Source organism: Bombus huntii, chromosome 6, assembly GCF_024542735.1.
Source record: "Bombus huntii isolate Logan2020A chromosome 6, iyBomHunt1.1, whole genome shotgun sequence".
Classification (NCBI taxonomy): Eukaryota; Metazoa; Arthropoda; class Insecta; order Hymenoptera; family Apidae; genus Bombus; species Bombus huntii.
In genome coordinates this window covers 1,887,257-1,899,518 of record NC_066243.1, presented here as the reverse complement: position 1 = coordinate 1,899,518, position 12,262 = coordinate 1,887,257, and the positions used below count along the sequence as shown (strand labels likewise).

Here is a 12,262-nt window from a genome sequence, read left to right as displayed (position 1 = left end):
TGAAAATAATTAGATAAGACAATAGGAGATAATAAATATCAAATTCTTTAACAATTCTACAAACTTGAAAAGTAATCCAGTTCATTAAGAATTCCTCTAAATTTTTCGAGGTTGCGCGAATATGTGTCGAGAATATCCTTAATCACAGATGTTTGTATTTTTATCGTTACTACAAACGTGTAATTTCCTGGGTTACTCGTAATTTCATTTATTAAGTCACTTTGTCGTAAATTAATATGTATTTATACATTCCACATAAACTATATAATTTCTACGTTATTTTTGCAGTGTTTATACTTATGGCTTACTTATAGCGTACTTATAGCTACTATCAGTACATTAATACATTAATAAGCACTTACTAATTATTTTTGAATTTGTCATAGTCGGTTTGTAATGAGCTTTTTCTTATAATCATAAGGTATATAGCAAATATGTAAATAATGAAATTTTTAGCGAAATCGCGTAGCGCATTATATAAGTAAAGAGCTGTATCTTCATATACTTTAATAATAAAGTTATATTTATCTACAGTTGAACGCAGATTTAAGTACTTTTACCGTTCAAGAAATTTAACGTTTCTTACATACAGACAGATTAAGATAGTACCAGCACTTCGTAATCTCTAAATGGGATTTCCCTGCCTTCATAAGGTACGTACAATACTCCGTGGGTTCTATGTACCTGGAAAGAAAAATCTAATGTAACAGAGACACAAGTAAGTTGCAGCGAAAAGCAAAGAAATACGTAAAACTTGGAAGAAGAAAATGTGAAATTGTAGAAAATCTTGTGCGATATATGGAAACTATCTCAGGACGGATTATATAATCCGATTATACAAGCAATAACAAATCAGGAAGAAAGAATACATTTTATTTTGTTCGAGGATGCCCGATTGCTCGATAAAACAAAGTTAGAAAATTTGTTGAGTATGTGTGCACTCGCAGTGTCGATCGGCTTAGTATTATTATCGAGTGATTACTTCAAGATCTTTATTCACTCGATCTATAGCTTTGACAACTGAAATCAATGAAATACTGCAAGAATACCTGTGCAACGAGTTAAAAAAGTAATAAAATACTGGGTAATAAGTTCGTTCAATTTTATCCAGTAATATACCTTTATGGGAAAGAAAAGATGCAAACATCTAAGTTGTTTTATAAAACATTAGCTCTAGCGTAAGACGTTGCTTGGGGAATATAATTATTTACTCATTTATATAGATATTATTTAAGATGCCAAATCATCAGCCCTGTATATTGAAATAATAAAATAATTAACACAAATAAACAGTGCCACTAAACGTGACAGTAAGTCAAAATACCGCTGAGTGTCGATTATCCGACTTGACGTGGATCGAATCTACCTCGGACCGTCGAAAATTCGAATAATGCGTTAAAGTCCATGACTGTGGATAAGTCGTGCATTAAAATTGTGAAAAAAACATTCTGATAATGTAATATTGTACGTGTATTTAAGTTTGATTAATTATTTAATCAAGTGTAAGTTTGATTAGTCGTTTTAACAATACCTGACTATTTCCGCTCTCGTACTCTGCGTTAAACCTTTGAAAAAATGAAGTTACGACAAAGTTCGAAGCACCTCGGATAATACGGAACTTTGGTTAAACGGGACTCGAATAACCAAGACTTCATTGTATATTAAACTAAAAGTCATCGATCAGCCATGTTCGCCTGCGTGGAACCTGGAACCTATTACATATATCCTTGCTATGGTTCCACTATTTATGTGCCCATGGCCAAGTGTCGCATGCGCTTTTGAGTTAGTGCAGAAGCGGGGATAGAGATAAGATAGATAAGACGGAGGGAATAGATATTAATGTGACTTAAGGAAAAATAAATGGCGTATGTTCTAATCCTGCATCTCAATTATATCACGCCAATTTTGAAGTGAATCGGTTCGGTAGTTGAGGCGTGATCGAAGGACAAACATAAAACATTTCATTTTTATATACGTTAGTATATAATGAATGTAAAATGTAAAATATAAAATATAAAATGTATATAATTTTTATATACATTTGTAGAGAAATGAGATAAATAAGTTAATTAGAGAAATAGTATCTAGTACTCGACGCACATACTCTTCTAAGATAAACACGAACGAACTTGTTACTCACCTACCATACATATAGTTGATACGGTGTTATTAGTTGGAGTTCATCGTGATTCATTACGTAAGAAGATAGTAAAACTTACTACTAGTGCAAAGTATTCGAATAAATTCAACTATTGTTACATGCACGATCGAAACCCGAAGAACCACAGGTATGTTATCTATTAATTATCGTGAAAGTTTCAGATGTAAAATATTTGAGGAAAGTATGTTTCGTGTCTTAGTTTTTGACAAATTACGAAAGACGGAATCTTCGAATCGCTTGGAGTCAAATGCGACTAAATTCCAATGCTTCTGCCGAAATCTTTATCGTGTTCCAACTAATCTCTGTTTTAACGTATAATCAGAAAAAAAGAATTTTCTACGAGAGTTTACGATTTCTTATCGCGTCCAACCGGAAATATTTATATTTGATTTAGATTTTCTATCTCGACTTTTTTACCCATCGCTCGTTGTTCCTCCAAAACTTATTGACAAATAAAGTTGAAAATATGTTAACATATATATTACAAGTGCAGTCCGTAAGGTATACAAAGTCCGTTTCGCTCGGACAATCAGGATTACACCTGACTGGCAAAGTCCAACGAAATAGTCAAAGAGCACACAAATGGTCCGCTGTCATGTGAACGAAATTGTCCACCACTGGATGAGCAGACTCGATAATTGTTATTTCTTTGAGAACTTTGTCAGGTTTGAAATGGGCATTGTGGATGATGATAAATCCGTGTGGACAGCTCCGCGCTAAGTTGTTCCTGTTTTATTCGTCTCAATTGTACCATACTTTTTGAAACGAAGTATCGGTATGGGGTCAGAAATATAAAAGCCTTGCCAGCTTCTTCATCGATGGCGTCGACACGACGCGACGCGATGCGACGCGACGAACGGTGCACGCGACCACTTGTGGTTGGAAATTATTATCGCGTGTGCTTTTCCGTGCGTTGGGGTTCCCCTGGCATCGGTGAAACTGTTGCCAGCCGGCTCACACTGGCCGAAAACTTTTATATGCCTAACCTCGTATCGATGCTTTGCTGCCTGTACGTCAACATACGTGAATATTTTCAACTTCATTAGTTAATAATTAATTGTTAGGGAATAACGAGTGACGGCTAGAACCTTGTAATTGTTTGGTCGATGTTTCCACAAGCTGCATTAAAATGTATATGAAAAAGTGAACTTACTTTTCCCACGCATGGTATACCATTTTGAAAAGCACGGCCTACGTAAAGCATTTCTCCTTCCACCGTATTTCCAGATTCGACCGCGTGTGGTGGAACGTGACCGTTACTCGCGTGGACCCAGTGGAATTCGGCGGGCATCAAAATCTATTACGAGAATAAGTATCTTACAACCATCTGCGTAGTTTCATCGTTTAGAAGTACGCTGTTTAGAGGGATCGATAAAGGGGCACGATCGTCACCCTTCTAATCTTTAATTCTGAATTCTTCACACTCAGACAAATGGCCTTAAACGAGACGCTAGCATAATCGAATCGGCAGAAATTGATTTCGATAAATGTGATCCAGCGTATCACGTAGTAAATAAGGGGCACCTAACGTAGCACCACTTGCAAGTAAGTGGCTGCTTATTTATGCAAGCAAGTATATTCGAAGAGCGAAACGAATGTCACCAATCGATACCGAATGGCGATGAATATACCGCGGATGTTTCTGCTATTTTATACGTTTCTCCGTTTCATCTACTAAATATCATGATAAATGCTCTCCTTTAAATATTTTATACATTTTTGCATATTATCTGCACTCTGCTTATTTGCAAATAAGTCACGTATTATGTACCTATCTGTAAAGTTTAACCAACATCGGTGTGTCATACTTGAGCGATGTTCCATGCAAGTAAGCGTTTAATAAGTATTTAATATTAGGCATGAATATTCTATTCAAACTCAATTAGTAAACGGATATGCAAGCGGATAGAAGTCCGTCGTTCAAAATAGAAATAATATCGTTTAAATATCGTTTTACCTCAAAATCATGCTTCATGTGTTCACTGCCGTTGTGACAGACATAGGCAACGCCATGTTCTGGCTTCACCTTCGCAGGAAGCATATCACCATGATGCAAGGCACGTCCAACAACAAGATTCAAGCCATCCAAGTCCTTGCCGACACAGATCATTCCCGGTACGAAGTAGCGAGCACCCGTGAATCTAACCCATTTATATCCTGCAGAAGTAGTCGGTATCAGTGAACCTGAACATGGAAACTATCTCTATAGATAGAAATCAGGTTGTTAGCAACGACATTCTCGATCGAATATCTCACAGGTCGCGAACTTTGTTGGTTAGATCAGTCTTGTGAATCACGTTGAATTTATCTATTGCCAATTCCAGAGTACAAATTCCAGTAATCAATGGTTATTGATTCGTTAATTCAGCGCAGTAGTAAAGTAGATGTTCGATGGTGTTGTTGGTGCTGCGATATTCACAGGGTTCAGGATTCTCTTTTCGATAGGGTTCGAATGTGTAATGTTATAGTGACCAGTGCCGAGTCTGCTTCTTCGTGTCTGTTCCTTTTAGCCAAGGTCGTAGCAAGGTTTATTTCGTGTATGTTTCTTCTGGATTTACAGCGTTAAGTGGGATCGTCTCTTACGCTCATTATATTCTGGAGGTGACTATTCGCACTGTATACTAGTTTTCTTTAAGTATGTATGAGATTACAGTGAATACCAGGTTGTCCCAGAAGCTTCTTTCATTTTATGAGGAAATAAGAGATGCGCGGCATTTCTTGTTTTATATTATTTTATCGAATCATGTATGATCCATTTTGTAACGATAGATCAAAATGGAAAAAATCTTTTGAGATAACCTAATGTCTTGTAACTTGTATATGCGTGATTCTGCAGAAGTGGAAATTATTTCGCAGCGATGTTGCCCGCACACTTTTTCATTTAATTTACGAATGACATATGACAAGCTTCAGGTATGACACAGGACACGCTAATATTGCTAGAATTTGTGGTCAGACAAATAAATAGCTGTCTGTGATTTCATCTGTACATTTTTAGAAACTCTTTACAAGGACCGAGAAGGTATCCGGGAAGCTGATAGTCCAATAAAAGTCTCATGTAACATATTTGAAACAAACACGTTTGAAACCTTTTACTTGAAGAAGCAGATATTTTCTCTCGCTTTTTATCACGAAGCATTAGTTGGGAGATAATTAGTCTTCTCAAGGATTATCACTATTCAATTCTGATATTAAAAAGAAAGCTAAATGCCACTGTTACATTTACGTTACGACAAATAAAGCTTAGTAAAAATAATAAACCTGGAATATAATACGAACCGTGAGGTTGAAAAGTTGGTGGAATGGAATGTGTGACTGTTCTACAAGGATGCGTAAATTTAGATTTCCCAAAATGCCTGTTAAAACCTGTTAAAGTAAATATCATTCTTTCAGAAATTACTTCATGGAGGTGTAAAAGTGGCGACAAATATTGCAAATCTTATTTATCAATAAAACGAAGTCGATCGAAGTAAAAGTAAACGATATGAATAATAAATATAACCACTATAAAATATATACAAAAAAAGGAAGAAAAATTAGTACATAACTTCAAATTCATTCACCGATCATGGGTTGCAGAGTAAAGTTTGCAACTGTGACGTAGCAGAGGACCGAGAATTTCATGTGCAAGAGATAATCTCTGGATTAATTCGTAATTTTCCTATCAAGTTACTATCTTTCTCTGTCATACAAATACGATAAAATTTAACGTTTTCAGCCGTTTGCAGTCAGAAGCGTTGCTCTGTAACTGCATAGCTATTTAAACCGGCAGGTCCGACAAACGACATCAATTTCTAACTGAAACCAACGTCCTTAGGTTTGTATTAACATAGCGAGGAGGATCGAGGAAGATAGGCGTTTCAGAAATTGCTCGGGCTTATCAGTCGGGATAAAAAAGAGATATCTCGAATGATACGTGACGCTCGATGACTGAGATGTGCAACTGCATTCGATCGTACATAAAACGATATATCCTGACGTTTCCATGAGATAACGATGAAACTTTTTCATTTCTGATTTCTTTAAAATTAAACTTCCACTGACGTGACTGACTTTGTAAGATGTTTTTAATTAAAATGAGACTAAACGTAATATAGTTTAAATCGCATTTACATATATATATCGGACTGGACATTGGACTTACCAGGAGAAAAAGTCCAGCCACACTGGACATAAGACCGCAAAGGGTTTAGGGTGTTAAAAAGTGAATACTGCAAAAAATTCCCACTTCTGTAGAATCACTCGTATATGTTTTCAGATTGGGTTCAAACTTTGCCAATATAATCTTGGCAAAAAAGTGTGTTCATATAGTGTTCAAAGTGTTTCATATAGCATAAACAGTGTACACGTAGGAGTTTTCTAATGTATGTTAAGTGTGCAAATATCTTTGCGAGAAACTGTAAGTATGCGTGTAAAGGGAATGACGTACAGGGTGATTGTTAAATCTTGATTCGAGATCCGTTTTTCGAAGCATTTTGCAGAATCTACTTATCGAATAAAATAAATCGTTTTCTCGGTATGAGTTACGTTTGTCAGAATACAAACTTTTGTGCCAATTGTAAGGTTAAAAACTTTATCATTACGATAAAAAAGGCATATATAGCGATAAATTTAATCGAGAGATAGATGACGAATCGGTTAAGCGACGAGTCGATCGTTTAACCAGAAAGTCGATACGAATTTGTTAACATTATATAGATGCTGAGATTAGAAAGATACAAACGGCTTCACATACAAGGCGATCCGTAATTCATGGTAAAAATTGAAACACGGAGATTCTATGGTTGTAAATAAGACGAAAATCGAATTTGAAAATTTGCGAGGAAATAGGCAAATGTGACTTTAGACAAAATGATTTTATTCTACGCTCGAAAACGAAGTCTCCGATGCACTTTTGTTATGAATTGCGAATCATACTGCATATTCACAAAATTAAAGTAATTATTTGATTATGTGTGATGTATTTATCATAGCCATTTTATCACCTGTTATATCGTGCGCATGAAATGCATAGTATTCGTAAGATACACGACAAATGGGTATCGATCTAAATATATTACAAAAAATAAAATTATATTTCAAACAGTTACTTACCACGGCCTTGCATCTTGACTTTGGTAACAAAACTTCCGTAAAACACAGAATTTTCTTGAATCGCGCGAACGCTTACGGTTGCGAAGAGACACTTTGCAATACGTTTAACGTTATGGGTGTGAACGCAATCTCATCCTCTTTTAAACGGAACTATCTTATCGTAAATGAGATACGAGCAGTATTTATGATATAAACACCGATCAGCGATTATGTTTCCAAGAATTATTTTAAGGAAATGTTTTTATAGATATTTTGTCTTTTGGTTTTTTTAAATTACTAAGAAAAATTTTGTCTGAGAAAGGAAAAGAAAGTAAAAACTGAAGAGGTCTTTTAATATATTTTTCAGTAGAAATGCGTGAAGCTTTTACTATAATTACGTGGAGTTTTTTCGTTCATATAAATTTGCCAATGTGATGTTATATCGGTAAAATTTGTTTACTACGATTGAAGTATTAACTTTGAATTGCTTCGTGTAAATATTTTATGCTGCAGTTAATTTTATTTTATTTTATAAAAAATAAAATTTGTAGCAGTACGTGAGTACATCGGTGGTACTGGGTTCGCTTTTTAAAATATTGCGTTATATTCGTTATTAATTAATATTAGCGTGTCCTCCCATGTTCTGTACTGAAAACTCAAGTGTGTCGAATCGCGTCCCTTTTAAAACCATTCAATTTGTACCTGCAACATTTTCTAATATTACTAAAAATAAGCGAGATGTTCCAGGTGATAAAGTTATGTGGGCCATCCTTAGATGAAACCCATACGTAAGAAGTTTCCAATACTTTGGGGAGAGTGTTCTTCTTTATTTACTTTCTACTACTTACTTTACTTATAAAGTTACTTGTAAAGTTACTATGTACTTTCTACTTTAGATACTTTCGTCACTGTATGTGAACTATACAATGTGTGCTAATTGATCCAGAAGATATATTGTATCACATAATTACACGCTATGTAATAGCAGATATTTTCATAAATTTATAAAGAAAAATGAAGGAATAGAATCTAAGCAGAAAGCTTTCCTTGTGCGTATTATCGCGTAATAGGTGCTTTGAAATTTCCCATAAATGCATAAAAAGCCGCAGTATAGTAATTATTATTACCAAGTAGTTATACGTTTCATATCGGAGTCTAGAACCGATGTACAATACAGAGATCATCATATTGAGAAAGAAGGATGAACTTTCTCATCGATTGATCAGGAAGCGAGCAATTCGCTGTGTTTATCGATCAACTAGAGAAAAACGCACGTCACTTAAGTGTATCTTACGTACGTACAGCCATCTTCTACGAGTTCTCGTGTTACGTGCCCGTAAGTCATGTCCAAAGTCAACGTGAGCAAAGTACTTATATAGTACATATATTCAGTGTTCGGGTATTAACGTCAAGTGGAAACGAGTTCGAAGCTGCTTATTGCATAACGAGAAAAAATATAACTCTCGCATTTCTCCGTGGAAAGGAAGCATCGTAAATACGAGCATCCATGGGCTGCTTGCAAAACATCTGCGCAAAAGAGCATTTAATCGTTCAATCCGAGTGATATTTCTGTAACTGACAATGAGCGCCTGCCGAAGCAAGACAACTTACTTTTATCCACAAAGCACGTTACTTTCATCTTGCTATAAAATTCCTCTAATTAAAGCCAATAACGTTCGAGACAAGCTTTTAGTTACACGAATTTTAAGAACATTACGCCATGATATTGTTATAATAGAATTTACACATACGTGTACAGGGCTTCTCGTTATTGACACAGTGTAATACAGTGCTATTGTCACGTAGGAGACACAAGAAATCACGAAAATGACAGATCATCGGTAATCTCCTCGCGTCGCAGTTCGAACGTTTCGCAAAAAAGGTGAAGAAATTGAACTTTATACATGGTAATAGAATTTATTATGAGAATCCAATACAGTGACGGTTCAAAGTGTTAGAACAGAAAGGCATGGAGCGCTAATTTGGCAGGGTTTCTATACCGAGGTTTTAGTCCCTCTGGAGGTGTTATTGTCGGGTGTATATCAGAGGTAGCTATTTCGTTACTATCTGGTTATTGTTTCGATAGCTGTGGCATGCAGGATGTTTAGTCTATCCTATTACTGCTTCTGAGCGTGTGACCTTCTTGAGCATGTGACACTATCAACCTAAATTTAAATCAATACGACACAGTGTATTTTAGAACTAAATCGCTAGCTCACAATATCATAGCCGGTGATACGAATAAATATTTTTGAGGAAGTTGAGAAGATTTTTGCAATGTACGATTTAGACATGCCTGAATCCCATTTGGAAGAGCATATTTACTTTCGTATTGGGAAACGTTACTACAGTAAAGAAGATGATCTACAAACAGAATTCAGTTACAGTGATTGCGCTTGTTTGCTTCATTTTTAGTTATAAGATGAAAATGTGTTAGTTTAGTGTGTCCAAGTCTGGCGAGAATAACTTGCTCTTTCTTATTAGAAGCAAGTGCTGGGTTTATATCAGATACATATATTGGTACGACGAGAACTATTCAAACAGTACATCTTCTTCAAATAGTAATTTAAAATAGTAACTCCTTTATTTGAATTTATTTTTGCGTTTTGTGTCTAACGCGAATGTGATATTCAATCGGTATAAGAAATTGAACGAATGTGCAATAAAGCTCTGATCTACTGTTCAACAAAAATCCTATAACATTTTCGTTTACAATCCATTACGTCTTTATCTAAAATTAATTACATACCACATTTGTGTATTTAGCGTTAATGCGATAGTCATAAAAAATGCTGTGCCCATAAATTGAACGAAGCGAATTTCTCGATATGAAACAGAACATTTAGTTTTAAAAAAACATCACTAACAATTATGTCGGATTTTATGTTATTATGAAATGAAGCAATAATTGCCGAAGCTAATAGTCAATGATAACAGTAAATGTGATTACGCAGGAGCCGTTCTATTCATTCAATGAGACGTATAATGGCGGAAAATTTTGGCTATTCGAAAGAAACGTCTCGTAGTTCGTGACTAATCGTTTGAAAATTATTCCGATCAATGATTCCGTTTAACGATAATCCAGATTAATTGCATAATCTGTAGCACTTCAACAGCCGACATCACGAGATAATTTTGCTTGCCTCTCCGTATGGAAATCGACATGATTAACGGAATAATACATCCCTTAGAAAGTTAACGCGGTATAAAACTACTAAAAATGACCTCACTAACAGAAAGTATCTGTTCTTTCTTTCCTTTTTTCAAGTCTTACGATCGATAATTTCATCGGAATCGAGAATTTCATGGGTTGATAGATTTTATTCAACTTCTACCATCCGCCGATCCTTTCTCGTTTTTAACAAAAAATTAGAATATTTGAGATTTAAACGAACAAAAGCTATTATCTCGTTTTGGATTTCATTGTATTTTATTCCCTTGCAGAAAGAAAGAAAAACGGAAACCTGAAATTTATGGGGTATTTAATAGAAGCACAGAGACAGCGCGTATGTATGTATATGTATACGAAGCTATTATAATTTTTACATACTAAGTACTGATCTACGAAAGATTTAAAAATTGAGTATTTTGCAAATGCACCTTAAACAGTCACATGTACAGAATATTAAAAGCGTCGGGCAAAGGTATTTATCGAGAGGATTAAAAAATGCTTAATCAACATAGAATCTAAAAGCAACGCTTTCGGTACAAAATCCACGTTTGTTATTTATTTATTGTTCGATATGTGAGCGAGTCTCTTCACACGTTCGACACATTGAATGTATATGGTGGACAATATACGACTGACTAATTTCAAAGTCACACCATTCTGCAACGATGCATTATCTTTTGTTCCGCCTTAGCAATCGTCTTATGAACACATGGCAAAATAATCACGAAGCGTTTTGGAAAAAATAAAACTAACTAATTAACTAACTACACGATATACATTATGTGTATACTGTATCAATGAAATGAAATTGGTACGCAGTGTATCTGAAAATGGTACCTTCAAGAGCTTCTTGTAGATGACATGCTAAAGTATGTCAAAGTGTTCTTTATGCAAACACATATTTAACATCTTTAAATATTCAGCCATGATTGAAAACAGTTCCTTAATTGAATATTTTATATCTAATTTTCTACTCGATTATCCATTGAATGATCGGTTTATTGGAATAATTATCGGAGCACTTTCTAATGAAACAAAAATGGACTACGTCAGAGTTTCAAGTGTTGCATGATTTCACTTTTCTTATACCATCTGTTAAATTAAAAGGAACAAGAGATACATTCATTACGAACAAACTCATTATGCAATGAATTAACGGCGTGTAATCTGATAAATGAAACGCTAATTTGCCAAATCAGTTAACTCCATTTACCAAAACGGTCGCAGAAGAGGAAGTAGAGCAGATTAATGAAATTATATAAGATGAACATCGCTCAACCGGCGCTAAATTTCAAAAATTTCAGAAAGTGAAATTGTGACCAATTTGGTCTACGAACGGCTCGAACGACAACGATTTACCAGTTTCGTGAAGATGCACGAAATCTGAATGAAAGTGACATTAGATAGAAACGCATTTATCGAAATATACATCACGGTTTACATGTAATTTACGGTTCAGGTTAAATGCTTTATTTCGTAAGCATTCTTTGAAGAATTTCACAATTCAAACTATCAATTTCATTGCGATATGTGAGTAATATTTCTCCTTCAGCTGGCGTTCTGATATCTCACCAAACGTGAGAGACGATTATCGTACGCAGAAGGTGTTGCCTTGCCCCATGTTTTGCAGAACCCGATACAACGTTCTCGATTAAATCGGTCGAACGTGTTTCGTGCCCGATTTCTTTTCATGCCGCAACGTATAATATAGTGGCTAACAAAAGTACACGACCACTCTTTTTACACACATATTTGAAATTTCGTTACCTGTGTAACGCGACACGACGACACGACGATTATCGTGATTATATTCGTAAAATGGGAATCGCATTTGGCAATACGCATAGGGTGTCTCG

The 12,262-nt window shown here is 35.2% G+C and overlaps 1 protein-coding gene across 2 annotated transcripts; it reads right to left on the bottom strand.

Annotated features, from left to right (window-relative positions):
• Positions 1-500: 500 nt before the first annotated feature.
• Positions 501-7,356, bottom strand: LOC126866289 (uncharacterized). Of its 2 annotated transcripts, XM_050619676.1 has the most exons (5): positions 7,256-7,356; positions 5,441-5,527; positions 4,119-4,318; positions 3,315-3,458; positions 501-684 (listed from the first exon to the last, which is right to left on the bottom strand). In XM_050619676.1, exons 1-5 carry the CDS (start codon positions 7,266-7,268, stop codon positions 598-600), a joined length of 531 nt encoding a protein of 176 aa, XP_050475633.1. In that variant the 5' UTR covers positions 7,269-7,356; the 3' UTR covers positions 501-597. The 2 variants fall into 2 exon arrangements, with proteins under 2 accessions (XP_050475633.1, XP_050475634.1); XM_050619677.1 differs by lacking the exon at positions 5,441-5,527.
• Between the last annotated feature and the right edge of the window lie 4,906 nt (positions 7,357-12,262).

Coding starts and splice junctions, on each gene's coding strand:
- LOC126866289 (XM_050619676.1), bottom strand. Junction 3,459..4,118: donor ACATGAAGCATGATTTTGAG/GTAAAACGATAT, acceptor TTCTCGTAATAG/ATTTTGATGCCCGCCGAATT. Junction 685..3,314: donor GTATACCATGCGTGGGAAAA/GTAAGTTCACTT, acceptor TTTTCTTTCCAG/GTACATAGAACCCACGGAGT.